Consider the following 26,311-nt stretch of genomic DNA (forward strand, 5'->3'; position numbering starts at 1 on the left):
TACAATAACACAGGGGTAATAACTGACCCCGACTGATGTATGTATCTTTAAAACAAATTTGATCAACATTTGAACACGCTTGAAATCAGACTTCTGCATTTAACCTAGGGCTGCACGGTATGGCCAAAAGTCCATATCACGGTATTAAAAAAGATTCTTACGGTATTGTTATGTTATTGGTAAGTAAACACTAGCTACCAGATCAGCTGTTCGCCGGCCAACTTCCTCGCAACTGGCCGGCGAGTTAGCTTGTTAGCATGTTAGCTCATCGTGGCTGCTAGTGTTGTCACCAGAGGCAATAGCAGCGGCTCAGCAGACTGCCTACGCCGATCGACACCCGCCCTCCTCTGACTCTGATTGGTTTGTTTCAGGTTCACGGCCAATCAAACCAACAACGGCAGCGAGAATTACCCAATCAGAGGGCAATAGGAAGAGTCTTCTCAGAGTTCGGGTGTGATTATTTGCATGGGAATCTGCATTGAAGACAAGTCGGAAAATACGGGACGAACCCTGTCCCGTATTTATTCAAAACGGGACGCGATATTTCATGCTCAAATACGGGACAATTCCGTAAGGGACGGGTGGCAACCCTAATACGGTTTGAACCAGCTCTACTTTAACCTGTTCTAAGCATTAAGCATCAGGGTCTTGCTCGAGGATGCTTCAGCATGAGTATGAGCATGAGTCGGGGGATCTAAGCGCCAACCTCCTGGAGCTCAGGTGGACCTCCAAAATTGACACCATCAGGAGAAGGCTCAGGTATTAGGTAACCCTAATGGTGCGTTTCCACCGAGGGGTGCGGTACGGTACGGGTCGGTACCCTTTTATTTGTGTCTCCATTGAGAAAAGTACCAAAAATCCATACCGTACCACTTTTTGGGTACCCTTCCGTTGGGGTACCTGGCACAGTTGTTTGGTACTAAAGGGTGGAGATTGGTTGAAAGAGTGTCGCAAGGGGAAAGACAACACACGAGGCGCTATTTTTAAACTACAACACCGTCTCAATAATGTCGCCGCACAGCATTACTTTAACAGCCACATATCGAGAAGCAAGAACAGGATCGGCGGTATGTCCTCCATTGTTTGCGGTTAGCTTTCAGTTGTCGAGCAATCGAATGACGTCAATCTACTTTCCGTCCAATACCACGACTATCAAGTGACGTTACCACTACTTTCTGGAATACACCACGTCTATCAAGTAAGGGTACTGTTGGCGGTGGAAACGCTCGCCAAATCATGGTTAACAGACCCGACCCGTACCGACCCGATCTGCACCGTACAGCTCGGTGGAAACGCGCCATAATATAACGGTGGGGGAAACACTGCCATAATTACATTATGAAGCATTGTTTTCCATAATGCTAACTGTATTAAGCTAAAATGGGTTAGTAGAGCATTATATTACACTAACTATTTCAAGTTGTCCATTAGTTCGTAACAAACCACAGGGCTGAGCGGCCATGTGCAGTCAGGCTGGACCCCCTCCTCACCAGTTGTGTTAACCTGCCCTCTTTAGGGCAACGTGAGTGTGTGTGATGGATGCGGCGGCGGCTTAGTGCTTTGAGCTTGCCAATGTGAATATTTCAGCCACAACACACATAAGCTCGGTGCCCCACCCTTCTGCTGGGATCAGATGTCAAGCCGGCTGCCAGACGCGCAGACACGTGCAGCGCGCGGCTCTCATGCTTGGGTTGATGTACTGTTGTTCTTCTGTTTTTTTTTTTAGGATAACAGGTTCCAATATTATTTCCACTGTAATCACAAAGAGATTCATTCAGAGCTGTTAATGAGGGGCCTTGTTCCAACAATCCTGCTGTGAGGAATTGCACAGAATAAGTTTTCAGAATTTCTCCATTCACAGTGACTGAACAGACTGAACATGTGGGGATTTGAGCAGCTGCATCAAGAGATACATTAACCTGCCAGGGGGCAGTTGTTTTTTTTAATCTACCAATAAAACAAAAACATTTTAAAATGTGCTACATTGGCTCTAATGCAGACGCCTGTCTCTGTGTGTAGTTTCACTTGATGTCCCGCCCATAGCAGTATCTCTACAGATACACGTCTTGAGTAATACCCAATTAACACAGAACAAACGCGAGGTGGCATAAATTACTGAAGTTTAGAGCTGCAACTAACGATTATTTTAATAATCGATTCATCTGTTGATTATTTGTTCAATTAATCGATGAATCAGATAAAAAAATAAAAAATGTAAAAACATTAATTTCCAACCCTTTATTGAAAAATAGAACTGACTGTGCACTTCCTAAATATCTTTTGCACTAACAGATTGCTCCTTGAACATCCCTAAGTAAGCAAATAAAATGGACTAACACAAAAAACATACACACATTGCATGATGTATACTTTACAGCCGCCAAATTAAATATTTTAGGCACAAAATCATGAATCATTGCCGTGGTGCTCCCGTGCCAGGCCATGTCGCTTTTGCATATCTTACAATCAGACATGTCAACCCTCCCGAATTTCAAAGCCCCTCCCGAAAATCTCCCGGACCGACCTTTCTCCTGATTTCCACCCGGACAACAATATTGCTGCACCATCCGTCACTGAGCGCGCTGTTTCAGACCGAACAATAATAAAGGTTACACCTTGAAGTCGAGCGCGGCGATTAGAACGTAAAACTACTGGCGCTACAAAGAAAACCGCAGCACCCCCCCCCCCCCCCCGTTGCCCGCTAGGACCCGCACCCCCCATTTCAGTGTGAAATACCTGGGAGGATTTAGATCGCATTGGTTTCAGAACAGTATTACGGGTCTCTCCGATGGTCTTTCATCTACCTCAGCGCTGCTCTTTGTTTATTTTTCTTAGCAACGCTCTGCTGGGCGGAGCTTTTTTTCTTCTGTTCTGCTGCGCGAGCGCTCAACTTTTTTTTTCTCAGCTCTGCGCGGCGCGCAAACTTTCTTTTAATACTCAAACATAATAGTCGCGCGACACAACGAATCGATAATGAAATTCGTTGCCAACGCTTTTAATAATCGATTTTAATCGATTTCATCGATTCGTTGTTGCAGCCCTACTGAAGTTACACATCGGTTCCCTGCGCTAAAGTTGGAAAGTGGTTGTCGGCCTCCATGATTAATGATAATGTGAAATCAATCCCTAGAACCAACACTAGGGGTGCCCACACCATTTCAGCTCGCGAGCTAGTTTTCAATCAAACAAGTCATGACAATGAAATCTGGGAAATGGCATCCCATAACTAAGGATCCGACCAAGGGTAGTCATCAAAAGTGATGAAACTTGAGGTGTAAATATCCTCACTTCAAATAAACCCTGCATCCCTTCCAGGCAGCTGCTTCTGGTTCTGCAGAGCGACGGAGGTGCTGAATAGTCTTAAGGCTGCATTCTCTCTAAATGTTTGGTATTGCGCGCAATCAGAGTGCACTCACGGCTCCATTCCTGCCTCCATCATGCTGCCTGCACGCATTGACTTTCAAGGAGGCAGGGCTACGCAGCGGGGGCTCGCATTCGCAGCGCGTGATTGCAGGGGAAACATGCCCCCAATCCAAATCTGCATCCTTACAGACTTTGAGGCACGCTCCTGCTAACTCTGTGAGGGTTTAGATCTGTCCCACTGTCAAATTGTTGAGTGTATGAGGGCTCCCTGGTAGACATTTTGAGCTCTTTATGAACCCATTCTGTAAATCAGCGTTGGATGCTGAGCCCAGTGGAACTACGCATAAGTCATTTCAATGTGATGTCAAAACAGTAGAACCAGTGAAAGCATGAGGTGTAAATATAGGTAAACAAAGACGACGACACACGTGCGATTAGACTGTCATAGTAAAATATATACATATAAAACATCCAGGATCAAAGATGGACACAAAAAAATTGTTCTTTCATCTATTCGTGAAATATAAAATGTTGTAATCGGGTTAGGGCATAGGGGGGAGATTGGGATTGGCCATGGCCTCAAGTGCACAAGCTCTTGCCGACCGTCTGTTGTTGTTAGAAAAAAAGATGCCAGAAGTGAAATGTTGAAGTACTTTGGCTCCATTACCTAGCCGTCTAGAGTCAATGCCATGATGGCACAATGTAGCTTTAATGTATATCCTGCTGTAAGCTAATACTAATATTAATAACACATGTTAAGTGTTCAAAAAGCAGGGCAGGAACAAGGTGGTAAAAAGGTGTTTTATCTATTATTAGTATATCTAAATATACCAGTATCATATCGTATTTGAGGTATTTAATGTATCGGGTATTGTGATATTTATGGCAGGTATTGCATGGAAGTCATAATTTTGGTATCTTGACGAACCAAATACAGCAAGATGTTTATTTAGTAAACTAGGGCGCATTTAGTGTCAAATAGACCATGAGGCAGGGTATGCTTTAGGGCGGGGCCACAGCGACTGGCAGGTTGCTGCCACTAGCGGAGCCCTATTTGCCGCCTCTACAGAGACCTGTGCATCATTGCAAAAAAAGACAACACGGCAATGGCAGTAATTCAATATGGTGACACCAAAACGCCACACGTGGAGACTTCAAAAACAGCAGTCCCCAAAACAAACAGTGACGTCACAATGACCACGTCCACATCTTATTAACAGTCTTATATATGGTCATTCTGCACTTAAACCAAGCAGTGACCCTCTGTTGCTTCTTGCAAACCAAAAATACAAATCAGTTTGAAGTTGTGAGGTTTCGTACTAATTCTGTTGTCTGGAGAGAAAAAAAACACAGGTTCAATAAATGGTGTCTCTCAAACAGTGTAATTTGTCGCCAGTGAAATGTAAAAACACAGCATCATCTAACCTCCACCACAAGCTACAACTGCATCCCCATCTCTCCACCCTCCCTTGCACCACCTCCCTGCATGAGGCAGGTGTAGTCTGGAACGCATCTATGCTGGCGAAGCCTCGACTTCCGATCACGAGTCCAAACGCTTCCTTCCAAGTCATCAATTATTTCTGCGCTCTCTGGAAGGATGACGGTGCACTGTGACCGGGTCCACGGGCCGAGCGGACAGATTCTCTGCCCGGCCTCTCGTCTAACATGCCGGGGCTTGGTGTTGCAGAGCCCGCGGGGCTGACCCACAGCAGTGGTCTACACGATGCCTGCTGACCCCCCCTGCTGACATGAATTTAACAGCCATCAATTATTAACTCCGGGCTTATGAGCTGCTGGGAAGGAACTGTCATTGTCTGTGTTGAAGATGCGGCCCACACCCTCACTCACTTTGGGGGAGGTTCGCGAGAGATGCTCCTCTCTGTAGCACCGCACTCGACCCAAACTCCGGAGGATTTCATTGTTTTACGCGAGCAGGGGCGAGTTAAACACGCCTTTCACGTGGGGAAAGGTTCGTCCTCGTCGACGTGTGCGATCGGCTCAAATCCACCGAGAAGCTGTAAACACGGGGACGTTACAAGTGGAACTGCTTATCTTCACCTCTCGCCATCGGTGGGAGATTATAGCGACGAGCAGCTCGGGGAAACGGCCATTATTCCAGTAATATTTCATGTCCTTCACTGATAGATGTTGTGGATCAATTTCCCACGGAAAGCTATTGATTCCCAAACATGGCTGTAAAGCTAAGGGCTATAAAAGACTTGCCAGTGCACCACTTCATACGGAATTGCCACCCTTTAGGGCACAGCCGGGTACCCAATGCTACTCCCCCCCCCCCCCCCCCAAGGCTGAACATGACGGTGGCACGCTTCGCCCATGCCCACCTCTTATGGGAGGCGCCTCCATCCATCGCGGAGGAGCCCACGGATGCTGCGAGGGAGGACCCCGCTAGCTGAGCCTCGCCGCCGGCAGGGATCGGGGGGGCTGTGCTGCTAGCATCCAGCTGGAGGAGCAGGTCTGCTGCATTCCAGCAAAGAGGGAGCGATTTACACCGATTACACCGACAGGTGCAACGGCATCACCACCCAGCACCGCACACAGCCTCCCTCCACCTTGACAAATACCCACACGGGGGAAATGGGCCGAGTCAGATGCCAACATGCCTGCCAGCGGGGCCGGAAACAGAGTCGAATACATTGACGTGTTTTCTCGTGATGGAGAATTGTTGTTATCGATAGAACGAATAAGTCGCGAGCTAGCTAACGCTCGCTTCGGCGCGGCGACCAGAGGAGCCGCTGCTAGCTCTCTGGTCTCCGAGACCATGTATCAAATAAATTGGCGAGAGGGAGGACAGAAACACATTGTGAACGTGGCCGGACTCACCTCTCTGCCATTTTCACCTGTCGGTTCTTTAAAATCCCTTTAGAATAAATCCAAGAACGGCTCCCATGTTGCCGAAATTGCGGTCGCCGCAGTCAACGAGTCACTCCTCCCAGACGAGCTATCAACCTAACGATAGTGAAGAATACCACTTCCGGTCACAACCTTAGCAATAAAAGCTTCTCGGCCGACAGTGGAACCTAGTTTAGAAGTATAGGAGTGGAAATATAAAACGGGATACAATACTCAGACTCGGCAGACAAACTCATAGCCTGTTGGTTGTATACAGGACCGGTAAAAAATAAGACATGTAATAAGACAATAATGGACTTGTTTGCATAACCACATAAATCAGTACCTTGGCAATCATCCATACCACACCAACATGGCATTTCTTTAATATGGTTATCCAGTTAATGGAAATAATGGCATTCTTAAAAGGGCGTACATTTGTTTTCTTTTTTTACATGTTTTCTTCTTGTAACAGCTCCGTGGTTGTGCTTACACTGTCATCTTAGAGAGAAAGGGTAGTTTGGCAGTAGTTATACGTTGATGCACATGGACAAATGTGCGAAAAAACAAAAAGACAAATGTTCATATACGTGAACATTTGACGTTTTGTTTCTATTTTTTATATTATGCATGTACATTTTAAAATTGAACTTAACATGCAACAACTTCCGGTGTTAGCCTTACTGACTTTGGCGAGCTTTATACAAAGGTAAACGCGCACTGCTTGATTCAAGCGCGACGCATTCATGTTCAAATTTAAAGGACTGTGTATGTGGCTTTGAATATATTGCTCATCAAAGGCATCGGGCGCAGGGCTCCGTTTGTCCACCTTTATCACTGGTTCATGGGGTGGCAGCCGGACCGGCATGCTTTGCTGCTGTAGCTGGACATGCCTTCCAGTCATCGCAGGTCTACCACAGAAACACAGAGCCTCCCACTCAAACCACAGATGATAACCACTTGGAGACGGCGGGATGGAACCCATGAGACCACAGAGAAAGCACGAGAACCCCCAACAAACCAGTAGTCAAACTACTTAAACATTACAATTTTGTTCTACTAAAACTAGAGGTACTTAACTTAATTATAAATATGTAGGGAATTCTAATTAAAATTACAGAGAAACAATATAACGTGAATCAAATAATAGATTGTGTTTACACTCACCGCCTGCCAGCATTAATCCAACTGGGATTTATTCAGGGTTACATTTCCGTAAATCACACTGGAGGCTTTAAGGGGTGTAGACTTGTCTTCCCACTGCTTTTCCACTTTAAGTCCGATCCATTTAATCTTAGTCGTAAACATATTTGTCTGTCTCTGTGGAATTGAGGAGGACATTAAACACTTTGTCAATCAACAATGACCATAGACTGTACAACGAGGACTTCTAATGGTGACGTCACACTTTGCTTTTTGTGGACTGGCGGTTTGTAGCCTCGAGTTCGTGAATTTCGGATTACATGCGGTAGTTTTTTTTCAACCGATGAGTTGAAGTCAGAAGCCAGCTGTCAATCACAGGTAAAGCATACCCTGCTTTAAAGTCTATTTGACTATAAATGGTCCATTATTTATTAGAAATAACATGTATGCCACCTGGTGGTCAGCAGAGATCACACAGGTCGCGTCTTATTGCTTGAATAAAAGTTATTTTAACTGAATCTATCTGACAATACGTCATGACCGGCTCGATTGTACATGAGGGACCTACAGTGGCCCCGGACCAGAGGTTGAAATATCTCTAATTTAAAATAAAGTTAAGTAATTTGTAAGTGCTGAAACATGAACATGTGACAGGCCTGATTTCACTAATCTCTGCTTCCCTTTAAATCCAGTTAGGTTGTTAAGCTCATCACACTTATTTAACAATAGAAATATTGAAGGAGGAAAAATATTTCCAAATGATATTCTGTTTGCTTTTCCCCATACCGTTGAATTATTATCCACAACTCTGGCATCTTTTTGTGCTCTTTTTGTTCACTTTGTTAGTGAGTTAGTTAGTTAGTTAGTCATTCATTTATAAAGCTTATGCTAATATCAAAGCTCTCTTTATTTTATATCTGAAAGCAACGCTCAAACAACACACGCAGCCACGTGAGCGCATGTGTGTGTGCGTGTGTGTGCGTGTATGTTAATTGAGACCCCATGTGGTCATTGAATAGAACCTCTGCCAGCTTAGAATTTGATTGGACGACACCAGACAAGGGAACCATGTTGAACATGTAAATGCATCTATGGCGTTATATTGCGCTTTATACTATAAGTGGTATTTTATTTACTTGCTATTTACAATTTCTTGTGCTCATATTGTGAAATGCATGAGTTCTGCGCCACAATTTTCTCTTAACAAAGATGTATTTACAAAGAAAAAGGTTTGTTTCTTTCCAGCTCTTTGCAGCATCAGTGAATGTATTATAGTCCATTAATGTGGGATATAATATACATGCATCTTCCGTTATTTTATGTTCATGTCGATATAACAAATATTCTTAATATCTTATTTCCCATTAAACATTAATCACCTAGCCAACTGCCTTGTCCATAAATGTTGAAGAAAATCCAGGCATAGTATTGTATTTGTAGATTTCTTAACTTCAGTGATTCCGTAACAATAACTACTGCTGTAATGTGTCAATAAATAAATCCAACAAAGGATTGGATGAACCCAGATCTCAAAGACAACCAACATGATGGCAGCAGCAGAACTTTTTCTCTTTCCAAGGGGGTTACATGGAACTCAACTTTCTAAAAACCTCCAAGGGTTTCCTCTAGAACCTTTACCAGGCATTGAGAAAATCGTACTCCACGGGTTTCATGTCGAAGCATACATCTTGTTATTGCTCTCTAAGGGCCTGGAGTGATGGTGCAGTGCCTCCCACAGAGGTCAGGGTTCACAGTCACCGCTTTCAGGGGTTCTGGAGTGGACTGTGGTCGTTTCCTTTTGACATCCATGCTTTTAAAGAAAAACTCTTTGCTCTAAAGTGGCTTCTTTGGGTGAAAGTAGTTATCGATTGAACTCCTGGTCCTATCAAGTAAAACCTGGTCTTCAAAAGCAAATGGTTCTGGGTCAAACCTCACCCCTTCAGGAGGAGCCCGTTTGGAACCCCTATCCATTCCATTCAGTCAGGTTGACTCTTTCATCCACACATTGTTTTTGTCTACTTCCTCCACACACCATCACACAGTATTGTCCTCCTGCTGTCTATTTGCATATCACTCCGTTTTGAACTGCCTCCTCTTATTTTCAGTGCTTTGCTGTGACAGCTGGCAGTTGTCAGGGCTCATGTTGTGGAAAGAAGTGACATGACAGGCCTCAGCATCATTCCCGGGTGGCGACACATTTTCTGTCGTTGAATTGAAGTGTTATGACAACGCACCGATATCCACAGTTTCTAACCAGTCACACGTGACGTACATCATTGTACTAGTGTCGATGCACTTGAGGGTCAGATTAGCTAACAGTCTACATGGGTAGAGTTTGCACAATTGTGCCTTTCAGTTAGTGGAGTCGTGTGTCACAGACTTCTCTTATGTTCCTAAACCGCATCATTGTCAACCTTCGCACAATCTGTTATATTTTAAGTTATGAGCTGAAGGGCTTTACCTCTGGGCCGGCAGTATTAATCTGGATGTTAAATGAATGGTAACAATAGAAGTTGCAGTTTAACTTTAACTTCCATAGCTCTTGCATATAAATATTACCTTATAATTATATATACATAATTACAAAAACAGTCAAGAGTTTAGACACTTTTTCATTGAATTGAATGAGAATGTAATAGTACAGTATGCATTTATGGATGAATTAGTAAACAGGCCTATCAGGCCTGGGTGCCTAAAGAAAAAGATTACAAAATGGAATAAAACAGTTTTTTGTTAATTATCAAATAAAAGGTGTGCAGTAAACTGTGGTTTGGCTGAAAATCTTTTAGCTGGAGACAGGTTTTTGAGGGGATTATTTTGATATTGTGGCAACATTCAGATATTATTACACTGCCCGGCTATGAGCTTGACATATCTTATTGCATAGCTGTTGCTTATTATTAATCAAATACTGCATATTTATGTCTGATTTACTGGGTGGAAAATTGCTATTAGTTGCTTTCAGAGCTTTGATTAAAGAATGGTCATCAGGAAACAATATGTAATGCTAATATCGCCAGTTACAGTTGAAACCAGAAGTTTACATACACTGTGCAAAAAGACACATAACACTTTTTTTCTCACTGTCTGAAGTCAAATCAGCAGAGGTGTGGACTCGAGTCATGTGACTTGGACTCGAGTCAGACTCGAGTCATGAATTTGATGACTTGAGACTCGACTCGACAAAACGTACAAAGACTTGCAACTCGACTTGGACTTGAACACCGATGACTCGTGACTTGACTTGGACTCGAGCCTTTTGACTCGAGAAGACTTGCTACTTCCCATGAAAACTGGGGGAAAACATTTTCACACCACCGCGCCGCTCTGTTTATCTGCATCTGTCAAAAAATGTGCGCTACCTGTATGCAGAGAGCGCGCGCTGCCTGCACGACATCCAATCACTGCAGTCCATTTGACCGTATCAACGAGACAGCTTGTTCATGGTTACAAACATCGGGATTTTTGAACCCGGATTCAGACTCCAATGGGAATCCTCGCCAACATTATGTCAACGTCCGTTTTAAAGTAGTGTAATGAGCTGAGTTAATGTTATTAGTTAATCAGTTATGCAGATGTTGCATGTGTTCACGTTATGCTCTGTTACCAGCTGTAGTTACGCGAGACAACCCGAGTTTTGGGGGGCCGTGTATGCAGAAGTGTTCGTTCGGCGTGGTGACGGCCAACAGTGACCGAAGTTGAGTTGTTTTATATAAATAAATGCACCGGAGTTGCAAGCCAGTCATCGCCTCCTTATTTACGCTGCAGCATTGGGGTGAGCGTTACAGTACTATAACACAGTCACAGTCCATCCACCATTACCCTTCCCTACGTAGTTTAGGTCTGTGAGGCAGCGCACCATCACCCAGGGTTCCCCGTCCCCACTATAATAAAATGACTTGAATTGACTCGAAAATAAAATGGTACGACTTGTGACTCGACTTGAGACTTGTTGGATTTGACTTGTGACTCGACTTGCGACTTGCTTCGTCTTTGACTCGACTTGACTCGGGACTCGAGGGCAATGACTTGAGACTTGCTTGTGACTTGCATAACAGTGACTTGTTCCCACCTCTGCAAATCAGACTAAACCGCTCCTGTTTCAGGTCCGTTAGGATTACCAAAATGATTTAACTTTTGCTAAATGTCACAATAATGAGAATTTTCATTACTTTCTTCAAGGTTAAACGTTTACATACAGTTCCTTAGTATTTAGTAGCATTGCCTTTGAACTGCATGACTTGGGTCAAACGTTTTGGGTATCCTTCCACAAGCTTCTTACAGTACTCTGCTGGAATTCTGGCCCATTCCTCCTGACAGAACTGGTGTAACCGAGTCGTTTGTTGGCTGCCTCCCTCACACACGCCATTTCAGATCTGCCCACAAATTTTCGATGGGATTCAGGTCAGGGCCACTCACCTTGACTTTGTTGCCCTCAAGCCACTTTTTAACTATTTTGGCAGTATGCTGACGGTTATTGTCCATTTGGAAGACCCATTTGCGCCCCAAGTTTTAGCTTCCTGGCTAATGTCCTGAGATGTCTTAATATTTCCATATAATGTTCTTTCTTCATGATGCCGTCTATTTTATGAAGAGCTCCAGTTCCTGCTGCAGCAAAACAGCCCCACAACATGATGCTGCCACCTCCATGCTTCACAGTTGAGATGGTGTTTTCAGGTCTACAAGCTTCCCCTTTTTCCTACATATGTAACGGTGGTCATTATTGCCAAACAGCTCCACTTTAGTTTCATCAGACCACGGGACATGTCTCTAGAAGTTAAGGTCTTTGTCTTGGTGTCTCTTTTGCAAACTGTAATCTGGCTTTTTATGTTTCTTTATGAGTAAGGGCTTCCTTCTTGCTGAGTAGCCTTTCATATGGAAGTAAATCTGTGCCATCGGGGGTTGAAATAAAAAGTTGATTGAATTTCTAGCACTGAATATTTATGCATTGAAATTATGTACCTGAATGTTTTTCAACATTAAAACACCGCAAAAAAATTCAACCTAAAAAAAAAAAATGTTGAAATATTCGAAATGGAGGCTACAATATTCAACCGCAAAAAATTCAACCTTGGCACACCAATATGCGGAGGCTACAATATTCAACCCAAATAAATTCAACCTTGGCACACCAACATCCGGGACACTAAGGAAGAGCAATCGATTCTAGATTCAAGATCAGGAGCGTGCGTCAAGCTAAAGGAGCGAGCACCCAAAACACCTTCGGCTTCGGATTGTATCCATGTCCAATAATAACGGGACTTTAACTCTTCTTCATGCCATCAGTGTGGCAACGTATGAAGAAATACATAAAAGAACATATAATGTTCACCCTAAACCAAAACGTTTGCTTGCCACTGACGATATACAACTCTATTAAAATATACAAATCAAATAAAATCCCTTAAACTCGGTTGGCCGAGTGGGTAGCACAGCCGCTCTGTGGCACTACATTATTTTGCGCGACACGGTTCAAATCCCGGTTGTGGCGGACTTTTAATAAATGTTCTTTTATGTATTTCTTCATACGTGGCAGTGACGTAGTGCTCACTTATACAATCGTAATCGCTGCAATGGATATGGGATGCATTTTTGAACATTTTCAGAACAATATGTTTGCAAATGTGTGACGACTCAAGTGACGGAGGCAGACAACACCTGCCTGCCGGGGGGAAACAAACACGCACCCGTAGCCAAACCAGTAGGTTCAAAAACCAGTAGGCACGTAACACCGGGGGAAAACAAACACGCACCCGTAGCCAAACCAGTAGTTCAAAAACCAGTAGGCACGTAACACCGTCACTGAAAAATAGGTTCTCGTTTCAGACTTTACGAGCAAATACAGGATCCCTTTGAGATGAATTCTAAAGCCTTGCATTAAGACGTACATCCCTTTATGTAAGACTCTGCGCTACTTGCAGGTCGCTGTGTTGTGCCAGATCCTCAATAAAGTTTACCCATGGTCATGAAGACTCATTTAACGTTACGTGGACTTTGAATGTCGCTTAATACCCAACTGAGATCGGCTTGTGCCGCTGTGAAAAAGGATCCTTCCACCGACGCTACTGCGGTTATTCCTGCATGTCCTGTCGGGTTTATGCGTCTGCACGCTCCGCTAAAGCCGCTGCCCCCCCACTACGATACAGCGTTATCTCAGCATTATTAAATGAATTCAAAACTAGAAGAAGAGGCGTATTGTGAGCGGCTGTACGCTCTCGTTTAACTTCCGCTTAGTTCATGTCCAACACAGTCTGTTAATGTACAAATGTCAGCTGTCTATTACGGAATCTTACAGACACAAACCACACTGATGACATGAAGAAGAGTTAAAGCCCCGTTATTATTGGACATGTTTACAATCCAAAGCCGAAGGTGTTTTGGGTGCTCGCTCCTTTAGCTTGACGCACGCTCCTGATCTTGAATCTAGAATCGATGGCTCTTCCTTAGTGTCCCGGATGTTGGTGTTGTCAGGTTGGGACATGGCTGGACCCAAATGCAGAACGGACAGACACAGCCGTCAGGAGGTGAGTGAATACTTTATTAATCAACACGACTGGAGGTGCAGCAGGAGCGGGCGTGAGGGGTGCAGGTGAAGGAGGGGGTCCCGGGTGATGATCTCCTTGACAGTGCGCGGTGCCCGGTGGTCCTCCCACGTGCAGGAACAGACAGGTGTAACTGAAACCAAGGAGGTGAGACAAGAGGTGAGTAACAGGATTTAAACTGAATGACAAGAGAACTACTTTCGGCTCTCGGCTCGACTGGGTGCTGGTCACTGAGACTCGCGAAGACTGAGGTCGACATACGTGACGTGAGTGACGATCCGACGTCGGCCGGTTGTCAGGCTCTCCCTCTTATCCCCTGGTGATTGTGGCTCCGGTGCAGGTGTGCGATTGCAGAGCTGAGACAGGTGCGTGCGAAGCCAACCTCTCCCAGATCCACCAGAGGGAGACCTAAACCAGCCTTTACCTGGGTCCAGAGGGAGGGACTCTGACAGTACCCCTCCCCCCACGACCGCCACCAGGCGGTCCACCTGGAGCCCCCGGCTTCCGCCGATAAAACTCCCGGATCATGCTGGGGTCCAGGATCAGGCGCCGGGAAACCCAACACCTCTCTTCCGGCCCATAACCCTCCCAGTCTACCAAAAACTGGTAGCCCCTTCCTCGGCGTCGGGAGTCCATAACCCTCTTTACTGTATAGGCTGGGGCCCCGTCAATAATTCGGGGAGGCGGCAGAGGAGGTGGGGGGGGAAGGAGGTGACAAACCGATACCGGTTTAACGCAGGACACATGGAACGCTGGGTGTACCCGAAGGGACCGAGGGAGCTTGAGACGGACCACCGTGGGGTTGATGATGCTTTCGATGGGGAAGGGGCCGATGAACCTTTGCAATAGTTTCCTGGAGTCCGTGCGGAGGGGCAGGTCTTTGGTTGACAGCCATACCTTGTCTCCAACAGAGTATGAGGGTGCCGGGGTGCGTCGGCGGTTAGCCTGTTGCTGGTACTGCTCAGAGGCTCTCAGCAAGGATGCCCGGGCGCGGTGCCAGGTCCGATGGCATCGGCGAAACTGCTGCTGTATCGAAGGTACGGCCAGCTCCTTCTCCTGGGACGGGAACAAGGGAGGTTGATAGCCGTAAACACACTGGAATGGGGACATACCTGTCGCTGTGGTGGGAAGCGTGTTGTGGGCGTACTCCGCCCAAGGGATCTGCTCAGACCAGGTGGAGGGTTCAGAGGAAGCCAGGCATCGTAGGGTAGACTCCATCTTCTGGTTGGCCCTCTCTGCCTGGCCGTTAGTCTGAGGATGGAACCCGGAAGAGAGGCTGGCAGTAGCTCCCACTGCCGTGCAAAAGGCCCTCCACACTGCTGATGCAAACTGAGGGCCGCGGTCCGAAACAATGTCGGTAGGCAGGCCATGAATACGGAATACCTCCCTCACCATAATGTCCGCTGTCTCTTTGGCCGTTGGGAGCTTGGGCAAGGGCAGGAAATGAGCAAATTTACTGAACCTGTCCACGATCGTTAACACCACCGTGTTACCCCTGGACGTGGGAAGTCCAGTGACAAAGTCCATGGCTAGGTGGGACCAGGGACGATGAGGGATGGGCAATGGCCTCAATAGCCCCATGCTTGGCCGGTTAGAGCCCTTGTTCCGTGCGCACACCGGACAAGCCGCCACGTACATCCGAACATCCTCCCCCATAGCAGGCCACCAGAACCGTCGTCGCAGAAAGGACATGGTACGTGAGACGCCCGGGTGACAGGTCAGCTTGGAGGCATGGCCCCACTCCAACACTGCCGGTCGCGTCCCCTCGGGGACAAACAGCCTCCCCGGAGGTCCCTTACCCGGGCCCGGGTCCTTCCTAAGGGCTGCCCGAACCGTTCCTTCAATGCCCCATTGGAGGGCTCCCACTACCCGCCTCAATGGCAGGATGGTCTCTGGTGGCGTCCTCGTCTCCTCCTCCTTTGAGAAGACCCTGGACAGGGCGTCAGGCTTCCCATTCTGGGATCCGGGTCTGTAAGACAGAACAAAATCAAAGCGTCCAAAGAATAGCGCCCACCTAGCTTGTCGGGCATTTAGTCGTTTGGCACTCCGGATATATTCAAGGTTTTTGTGGTCCGTCCACACCACAAACGGTTGGTCCGCCCCCTCCAGCCAATGCCTCCACTCCTCCAGGGCCAGTTTCACCGCGAGCAACTCCCTATTGCCGATGTCATAGTTCCTCTCCGCCGGTGACAGCCGATGGGAGAGGAATGCGCAGGGATGGAGCTTGTTGTCCTCCTTGGCTCTCTGGGAGAGTACTGCCCCAGCTCCGACCTCCGATGCGTCGACCTCTACCACGAACTGTAGAGACGGGTCCGGTTGGGCGAGAATGGGTGCCGACGTGAAACGCTCCCTGAGCTCCTGGAAGGCGGACTCTGCCCCAGGAGACCACCGGAACGCTCTAAGATTGGAGGTAAGGTCTGTTAGGGGGGCTGCAATCTGGCTGTAGTTGCGGATGAACCGCCTATAAAAGTTAGAGAACCCTAGAAACCTCTGTAACTCCTTGCGGGAGTTGGGTCTGGGCCACTCCAGGACGGCCTGCACCTTCTGGGGGTCCATTCTTACCTCTCCCTCGGCGATGACATAACCCAGGAAGCTTGTGCACCTGGTGTTAAATTCACACTTCTCCGCTTTCACAAAGAGTCTGTTCTCCAGCAGCCGCTGAAGAACCTGGCGGACGTGCCTCTGGTGTTCCTCCTGATTCTGTGAAAAGACAAGTATGTCGTCCAGGTATACAAAAACAAAGCGACCTAGCATGTCACGTAGGACGTCATTAACTAGGCATTGGAAAACGGCTGGGGCATTAGTTAACCCGAATGGCATAACTAAGTATTCGAAGTGGCCCAGGGGGGTGTTGAACCCTGTGAGCCACTCATCCCCCTCTTGAATGCGGATCAGGTGGTAGGCGTTGCGGAGGTCGAGTTTGGTGAACACAGTGGCACCCTGTAAAGAATCGAACGCAGTGTTCATCAGAGGTAACGGGTACTTGTTTTTGACAGACACGTTATTCAACCCCCGATAGTCTATGCACGGCCTGAGAGTGCCGTCCTTCTTCTTAACAAAGAAGAACCCTGCGCCCAGCGGAGAGGAAGAGGGGCGAATGATTCCAGCTGCCAATGAGTCCCTGATGTAATTCTCCATGGCCTCTCGCTCTGGTCTGGAGATATTGTAGAGTCTGCCTTTGGGTAGGGAGGCCCCGGGCAGCAGTTCAATGTGACAATCGTAAGGCCGATGAGGAGGTAGTGATAGGGCCCGTTGTTTACTAAATACTTCGCCCAGGTCGTGATAAGCGGGTGGTACCAGAGTGAGGTCGGGACCAGGCGTCGAACTCCCCCGCTGGGCACCCTGGGGACGGGCAGACTGTAAACAATTAGCCAGACAGAAATCACTCCAACTCAGAATACAGCTGGTGGACCAGTCAACTGAAGGATTGTGCTTTGCTAACCAGGGGTAGCCCAGCACAACCGGTACCAGAGGGGACTTAAAAACAAGAAAACTGATCTGCTCAAAATGGTTACCTGAGATTTGCAGCTGGACCGGCTCCGTCCTGTCCGTGATTCTGGCCAGTAGTCTGCCATCTAGGGAGTTAGCCTCAATAACCTCCTCTAACGGAATTCTACGGAGTCCTAATTGGTCTACAAGTTTATGGTCCATAAAATTGTCATCGGCCCCGGAGTCTATGAGTCCCTCCACTGCCATTGCTGCAGTGCCGTTGCTGACTGAAATCTTCAGCGGAGTCCGTGATGTGTGGGGGGAGGGGCATAGACTCTCGCTCGCTAGAATCCTCCTTACTTCTAGTGAGCGGGGCCGTTTCCCCCCTTTAATGGGCAACGAGAGCGAAAGTGACCCGACCTGCCACAATATAGACAGCTGTTAGTTGTTCGTCTGCGCAGAAGCTCCGCCTCCGAAATCTGGTAACGGCCCAGTTGCATGGGTTCGGGGTCTGTAACCGTCTCAGGAGTGTCGACTCTGACGCACGGCGCTCCCCTTGGTGCCGAGCCGTGCTCACGCCTCCGCTCCCTATTACGGTTATTAATCCGTGTGGTGAGACAGATCAGCTCCTCCAGTCCCTGTGGCTCCGGGTAGGAGAGCAGACTGTCCTTAATGCCCTCATTTAATCCGTTGTAGAACACCCCCTGTAGTGCCTCCTCATCCCAACCACTCTCCGCAGCTAGGATACGGAACTCTATGCTGTAATCGGCGACACTGCGTGTCCCTTGCCGCAGTGATAATAATCGCTTTGAAGCGTCTTTTCCCCGAACGGGGTGATCGAATATCTTCCGCATCTCCGCGGTAAATAACTCACATGACTGGGCGAGTGCGCCCTGCTTCTCCCACACGGCAGATGCCCATTCCAAAGCCTCCCCGCGCAATAATCCGATGATGTAGGAGATCTTGGCTCGCTCGCTCCGGTAGGAGCGGGGCTGTTGCTCGAACACAAGTCCCACCTGTATCAGAAACGAGCGGCACCGGCCGCTGTGTCCGTCATATCTCTCCGGCGTGGGGACCTGGGGCTCGTGGTCTGGCATGGACATGACCACAGAAACGGGTTCAGGCGGGCTCTGAACCGGAGGCTGGGGTGGTGCGCTGAGGTGCGCCTGGATCGCGGCGATACTGTTAGACAGGGAGTCCAGGCTGGCCATTATTCCCTGCAGGGAGGACTGGTGCTGCCCCAACATGGCTCCTTGGGACGAGATCGCCTGACGTACCGTGTCGAGGTTTGCTGGGTCCATTGATGGTCGGATCGTTCTGTCAGGTTGGGACATGGCTGGACCCAAATGCAGAACGGACAGACACAGCCGTCAGGAGGTGAGTGAATACTTTATTAATCAACACGACTGGAGGTGCAGCAGGAGCGGGCGTGAGGGGTGCAGGTGAAGGAGGGGGTCCCGGGTGATGATCTCCTTGACAGTGCGCGGTGCCCGGTGGTCCTCCCACGTGCAGGAACAGACAGGTGTAACTGAAACCAAGGAGGTGAGACAAGAGGTGAGTAACAGGATTTAAACTGAATGACAAGAGAACTACTTTCGGCTCTCGGCTCGACTGGGTGCTGGTCACTGAGACTCGCGAAGACTGAGGTCGACATACGTGACGTGAGTGACGATCCGACGTCGGCCGGTTGTCAGGCTCTCCCTCTTATCCCCTGGTGATTGTGGCTCCGGTGCAGGTGTGCGATTGCAGAGCTGAGACAGGTGCGTGCGAAGCCAACCTCTCCCAGATCCACCAGAGGGAGACCTAAACCAGCCTTTACCTGGGTCCAGAGGGAGGGACTCTGACAGGTGTGCCAAGGTTGAATTTATTTGGGTTGAATATTGTAGCCTCCGCATATTGGTGTGCCAAGGTTGAATTTTTTGCGGTTGAATATTGTAGCCTCCATTTCGAATATTTCAACATTTTTTTTTTTTAGGTTGAATTTTTTTGCGGTGTTTTAATGTTGAAAAACATTCAGGTACATAATTTCAATGCATAAATATTCAGTGCTAGAAATTCAATCAACTTTTTATTTCAACCCCCGATGGCACAGATTTACTTCCATACTTTCAGCCCATGTCGGTGCAGGACTCGTTTTACTGTGGATAATGACACTTTACCAGCTTCTCATCTTAACAAGGTCTTTAGCTTTTTTTCTGGGGTTGATGTGCACATGTCGTGTGTAATCCTATCGGACCTGAAATAGGAGAGGTTTAGTCTGATTTAACTTCAGATAGTGAGACAAAAAGTATGTCTTTTTGCACAGTGTATGTAAACTTCTGGTTTCAACTGTATGCCTGAGTCAAGTCACTTATTTTATTAGGAGTCACTTATTTTATTAGAAGATGTTAGAAATAAGAGGATAGTTTCAAGGCTTAATTTACATTACATTACATGTCATTTAGCTGACGCTTTTATCCAAAACGACTGCATTTCCACCATAGAGATACAAACTCAGAAGAATAAGTAACAAGAAAGTATAATTTTTGTCAAGTGATAGAGGACTTTGTGTGGGAGGAACGGGCTTACTGAAAAAAGACATAGACCTTTAAAATATGATGAAAAGCGATTCCATTGTACTATGTCACATCGATTCTATATCTACTTGGGCTTTCCACGTTGTCAGAGATATTTTCTTCATTATCTGGTATTTTGCATATTTATTACTGGTTCCTTTAGCAGTGCGCTAAGGTTACAGCACCGATAAAACACCTTCATTGCAGTCACTTTGCCAATGTTTGTAGTCTCTGTGAATTTAACGACTCTGGTTAAGAGTGCCGTGACCCAGATTCAAACCAGGGTTGCTGCGGCCACAACGCAGAGTACTAACCACTATACGATCACAGCGAGTTAAACTCATGCGAGGATCAAACATGACTCTCTCAATGTAACCCATAAACAACAAACGACATACAGCAAAAGTGACAACTAAATCCACACGATCATTAAGGCCACTATAAAATAATACACCTGAAAAACAAAACTCAAGCGATGCATTTGAAATGTTTAAAATAATCCTACAAATTATTTTTTGATGCATTTGAGAAGAGCAGGCTGACTCCTTTAAAAGAATCTTTACATTCAACCTGTGGCCTTTAAAAACTCTCTAAAAACCAGAAAGAATGAATCCTGAGTCGCACTAATTATACCTGGCTTTTGAATAAAATAAATAAATAGTAAAATCCATATGGTGGCAGCAAAAGTCAAACACTTGTAGTATTTGGTGGCCATCATTATAAACCCGATATTATATTTTAGGCTACAGGCTAGCGAACCGCTTTTGTGGCCTATTCGCTGTAGAGATGTTGCAATTTCCAGGTAGGCCTACAAAGTAACCACTTCACCCTCATGACCAGACGTCTCGTGGCTCCGCCCCTTTCCGATCCCCGTCCGACGCGAGCCGAGCCTCTCCGAGGAGTAACTCGTGGTCTCATTTTATTGGCGCAGCGCTCGTCCAATGAGCCGCGGCCATCTGTGCAGGGCTTGTCACCGTTGAAATTGTCAGGTTTCCCCTCGTCGAGCCTTTATTAGCTGATTTCCTCCTCCGACCTGCTCTCTTGGACCTGGGCGCCGGTGAGAAGCTCCAACATGAAGCTGTCAGTGGCCATTCTCGCTGTTATTGCATCGATATCTGTCACCGTTGATGCCACCGTGCACTTCAAGGAACAGTTTCTAGACGGAGGTGCGGTAATCTTCACTATTCACGTCTTGTCCTGTGTGTGGTCGTGTTGTAAAAGTAACGTTAGCTGCTCGGTCGTTTATTATCCATATCTGGACTTTCTAAACGAAAACGTTTCTTTGAAACGAAATGTACTGCATTTAATTAATCCTTTGCAAAAGGCCAGGCCACGTGATGTCTAGTAATCAATCTAGAGGTAATCTTCGCTAAAAGTGCTGTAAGGTTAACGTTAGTTAAAACAATGTATGCGACTCAGCAACTTATTGTAGTAGTTAATATTATTGTGTGCATACAATAGGTAACGAAGATGAATGGATTAGCTGACACCTTCGAATGCGAGTCCACATATTCTTTCACTTTTGATATTTCTTTCAACCGTGATGAGGGCATATTCATGTCTATTCCATTCGGTTATTGTGCAGTATTTTCGCTTTTCCGTTCAAAAGGACGAATGGTGACATAATGAACGTCCTCAAAGTATTAACCCGGGTAAAATAAAAACAGAACCTCGATGTTTTTATAAAAAATATATTCACGAAAACAGTATTTGTTATAAATGCGCTTTTATTGTAAAGCCGGATGCGATGGATGTTGTAGGATTGCATCGAAGTGACTCCACTAACCGGAAAAGTCAGTCATTAAGTTGTTGGGTTGTTCTGTTTCAGATGGATGGACGAGCCGGTGGACCGAGTCCAAGCACAAGACCGACTACGGCCAGTGGAAACTGACTGCAGGGAAGTTCTACGGGGACGCAGAGGCTGATAAAGGTAAGTCTTGTTTTTAAAATTATGTCAGCCCACTGATTAACACAATACTGAAACATGGGTGTTGTCATGCAAATATAGGCAAAAAAGGTTTGTGCATGTGACAGTCGCTTCAAAGAGAAGGCATTTGGAGATCAAATCCACAACTCGTACCTGCAAAAGTGTTGCTTTTAAGGCAAAATTTGCCGTTTTGAAATGAGAACGCGTCATCCATGTGAATCGTGTAGATCAGGGTCTACCAATTCAGATTTGAGCAAGACAAGGAGAAATGGTGATGTTGCAATAAGCCTCTTTGAGACGATCCTTGGCCAGTCAGTTAAGTTGGCAGTGTCTTCAACTTCCTTTACCTCCAAACCAGTGGTGCTAACTAGGCCTGGGCGGTATACCGGGTTCAACCGGTAAACGGGTAGCAGAATTCCTTGCGGTAAATTAGTTTTTCACATGTTGCTCCTCTGGCAGACGGCAGATATTATTTTTACACCTCAACACAGAGCGCAGTCGTGGTTGTAACATTTTACAAAAGAGGAATTCCGTTGCTTCACGGAAAACGTCAAAGCAGGAAGAACTACAAGAGGCCAGAGATCCACAAACACAACTTTCGATCATAAGTGGCCAGCGACTCTTCCTGGTGTTATTGAGACTGTTCTGGTGTCCGACATTAAAGCACAAATCGCTCTCCAGACTGAAATGAATCACGCATGTGCAATCGTACAGAATCCTTTGTGATTATGTAATTTAGGTGATTATGTCGGTGCCCCCCCGCCCCCTGTTGACAAGTCACCTCGCCCTTGGCCCCGTCCCTTAATGCATCTGTCCCATTTTTTTTTGTGCTGGAATGCTCCCTGGGCCCATGTTCACTCATTTACATTTTACAAAGTAATCCTGTAACTTAAGCACTATAAGACACCAAGTCAATAAATCAAAAACTTCAGGATTTTATTTAGATGCAAAACCTGGTCAAGAGGGGGAAAAAAACGTCACAACTAAATCTGCCCCTGTCAACTTTTTTTTCCAGGTCTGCAGACCAGCCAGGATGCCCGCTTTTACGCCCTGTCTGCTCGCTTTGAGCCCTTCAGTAACGAGGGGAAGCCCCTGGTCATCCAGTTCACCATCAAGCACGAGCAGAAGATCGACTGCGGAGGCGGATACGTTAAGGTCTTTCCTTCGGACCTGGACCAGAGCAACATGCACGGAGACTCTCAGTATTACATCATGTTCGGTGAGTAGAGCAGTAACCCAACTGTTTGAGGCAAGTGCACTTGAAATGAAGCTTGAGACAATCTGCTGTTTTGAAATGTAGCTAGGACTGAGCTAATGTTAAGAAAATGGAATTAAATAAGTAACCTATTGTCTTCAGGTCCTGACATCTGTGGATACAGCACAAAGAAGGTTCATGTGATCTTCAACTACAAGGGCCAGAACCACCTCATCAAGAAGGACATCAAATGCAAGGTAGCTACTGTGTAAAGCCCGTGTGAACATATCTACTTTCTTGAAGATACATTTGAAGATTCTTGTGCCCTCCTAAATTCTATCAACCCCCTTCTCTCCAGGATGACGAGCTGAGCCACCAGTACACCCTGATCCTGAATCCAGACCAGACATACGAGGTGAAGATCGACAATGAGAAGGTGGAGTCTGGCACACTGGAGGACGATTGGGACATGCTCCCCCCGAAGAAGATCAAGGACCCAGAAGCCAAGAAACCCAGTGACTGGGACGACAAGGCCATGATCGACGACCCCAGCGACACCAAGCCTGAGGTAGTCATAACGTCATAGTCCGGATTCTTAGAGCAGCTCACTGGCTGGTTTTCAGACCCAGGTAACACCTCGCTGAGGCAGATAGAGTTCACGGTGATAGTATATCGTGATCAGGTATTTCTGAGCTTTCACAGTATTTTTCCTTCGGTTTACCCCTTCAGCAGTTGCGTGAAACACTATTGGAGAGATTGCCCAGTGTTGGGCTTATTTCCTGTAACCATTGTTGCATCAAAGCAAAGTGAAATTAGGATGATGATGAGCAGACGGCAAACGTGTCACTCACCTGAAACTAGCATTAGGATGTGAAATATCCTCGTATGGCGCAGGCTAGTTTGCTTACGCTTGGTCATATGTTTAGTTTTAAGTACCTTATTTTACACAGGATTTGGGAAAAAATTGAGCAATCAAGGCTAGTGTCCAATAAACTGCAATCAAGGCCAAGGGGCCAATATTTCTTCACTTCAATTGGAACTCTTTCTGCTCCCTTCCCAGGAATGGGACAAGCCAGAGACCATCCTCGACCCTGATGCCAAGAAGCCTGACGACTGGGACGAGGACATGGACGGAGAGTGGGAACCTCCCATGATCACCAACCCAGAGTACAATGTGAGGCGCTTTTATAGCTGAGAACAAAGCTGGTGTTTTTTTTAATTTTTCTTAAAGACTATGGTTACGTGGAGACATGCTGCTATCGTGGAAATAATCGAATACCCTGCACCATTCACTAGTCCTAAGCTCTCTTGTGTCACCTTTGCAGGGGGAGTGGAAACCCAAGCAGATTGCCAACCCAAACTACAAAGGGGCGTGGGTCCACCCTGAGATCGACAACCCAGAATACACAGAGGACGCCACAATATACAAGTTTGATAACATTGGAGTGCTGGGCCTGGACCTGTGGCAGGTAATGAGAGCTGTAATAACGGAGTTACTGAACATGTGTAAAGTCATGTTTCATACATGGACTCGGTGAGGAATTAACGCTCATGGTTTGTGCCTTTGCTCAGGTTAAATCCGGCACCATTTTTGACAACTTTCTGATCACCGACGATGTCAAAGAGGCAGAAGAGTTCGGGAAGCAAACATGGGGAGCTACTATGGTAGGACTTTATCAATGCCTTATGTAGAGTTGACTATGTTGTAAAGCAAATTATTAATCTTAAATACTCAGTGTGGTTCATTTGGGAGTGAAGGAAGGTAGTACAAGGACACTGCGGTTTCTATACAGCCACACTATTTTGTATGGCAGGGGAGATTAGTCCCATTACACAGTAATACGCTAAATACCAGGATGTCCAGCTGCAGCCATCATTTTTTCTTTGTTGCCATATTGATAACCTGGGAGTTCAATGTTCAAGGTGCTATGCGATTGAACAGTGTAATACCTTCTTTCCTTTTTAACGGTCCTCTACAGTATCTAGTGAACGCACAAATAACCTATGGTCCTATGCAGTGTGTCTGATTCCCGGCAGCATTGCTTCCTGCTTGGTTGCCCCCCCCCTTCCCAGTAGGCCTAGCTCACATGCTAAACAAGATGGCCATCTTTTAGTGAAAAGAACACCAGATGTTATACACAAATCCCCCAAAAGTGTTTGAGTGAATTAAATGTGAAGGATCGTTGGCATCAAAATGCCTGCCTTTCAGTATTGTCAATTCAAACACCTGTTTGAAACCTCAAGACAACTTTTCTTTGTCCTCCAGGGACCAGAGAAGAAGATGAAGGAAGAGCAGGAGGACATGGAGAGGAAACTGAGGGAGGAGGAAGAGAAGGCAAAGAGCACGAGCAAGGAAACTGAGGGTGACGACGACGAGGCTGAAGGAGAGGAGGAGGAGGAAGAAGAAGAAGAAGATGGTGATGATGCGGAGGAAGAGGGCGAGCAGACAGACGAGGACGCTGGGACAGAAGAGGACACCAAGAAGACAGAGTTGAAGACAGAGTTGTAGAAGCGAAGCCGGTTGACTGACTGCTGTGTGCTTCTAAACCAACGACAGGAAATCTGCAGAAGCCATGTGAACTCTGGCCTTTAATACAGCAGCCTTTTATTCAGGTGTAGGGGGGAGGGAGGGATGGATGGATGGATGGAAGGTGGGGTCAGGTTATTTCTTATGTTATTGATTACCTTGGCTTTTCTTTTTAGCTTTCAAATGAGATGGGAGAGGGGTTCATCTGGTGTTTATTTCCTTCTGTCTGCTAGTGTTTGCAGTGTTCTGATTTAATGCAACCCACTGATCGCTCACATCCTGCAGAGCCAGTTCATTGTTAATATTGTCTTTGTTGGGATATCCAGTAAATCCAGGGTCTGATGTCTGGTTCATGCACTTTTATTACCCCTTTGATGTAGGATCTTTTTATTTTTAAATAACACATTCATAATTTATTCAATCATTATATTGATTCCCTGAAAACATGTCAGTTTCTACAGCTCCTATTCAGGGAAAATGTCCGATGTGCAATTGTTTGTGAAAGATTCTGCATTCAACAAACTGATCCTTACAATCTGCATTTTTCTCATTGTGAATGTATGTTCACATCCAGTGAATAAATTTGAAGCCACTCTACAAGCTGACATCTCTTCACAGTGGTTCAGTGTCTTTTTTTGCATAAATTTGGAAACATTTTACAGGTGGATAGGACTATTGCCCATCTAAAGCGCTATGATTAGCACAACGTCACACCTCGGGTAACGCTATCAGCACTGTTTGCCATTCAGCAGTGCTCAGGACAGAACCGACAGAAAAGGC

The 26,311-nt window shown here is 46.4% G+C and overlaps 2 protein-coding genes across 2 annotated transcripts in view; one reads left to right on the forward strand and one right to left on the reverse strand.

The window, feature by feature from the left end:
• arhgap39 (Rho GTPase activating protein 39) overlaps positions 1–6,324 on the reverse strand; it is a 59,160-nt gene extending 52,836 nt beyond the window's left edge. Inside the window, exon 1 of the mRNA XM_037469456.2 lies at positions 6,205–6,324. Within this exon, the coding sequence (XP_037325353.2) occupies positions 6,205–6,215 (11 nt within the window). The 5' untranslated portion in view covers positions 6,216–6,324. The remainder of the gene's footprint in view (positions 1–6,204) is intronic.
• A 14,540-nt stretch (positions 6,325–20,864) lies between these two features.
• LOC119216825 (calreticulin-like) lies at positions 20,865–26,144 on the forward strand. Its single transcript, XM_037469974.2, has 9 exons — positions 20,865–21,048; positions 21,711–21,812; positions 22,825–23,028; positions 23,167–23,261; positions 23,363–23,572; positions 24,065–24,178; positions 24,330–24,473; positions 24,577–24,669; positions 25,271–26,144. Exons 1-9 carry the CDS (start codon positions 20,955–20,957, stop codon positions 25,511–25,513), a joined length of 1,299 nt encoding a protein of 432 aa, XP_037325871.2. The 5' UTR covers positions 20,865–20,954; the 3' UTR covers positions 25,514–26,144.
• Positions 26,145–26,311: the final 167 nt, after the last annotated feature.

This window comes from Pungitius pungitius, chromosome 7 (assembly GCF_949316345.1).
Source record: "Pungitius pungitius chromosome 7, fPunPun2.1, whole genome shotgun sequence".
In the NCBI taxonomy this organism is placed as follows: Eukaryota; Metazoa; Chordata; class Actinopteri; order Perciformes; family Gasterosteidae; genus Pungitius; species Pungitius pungitius.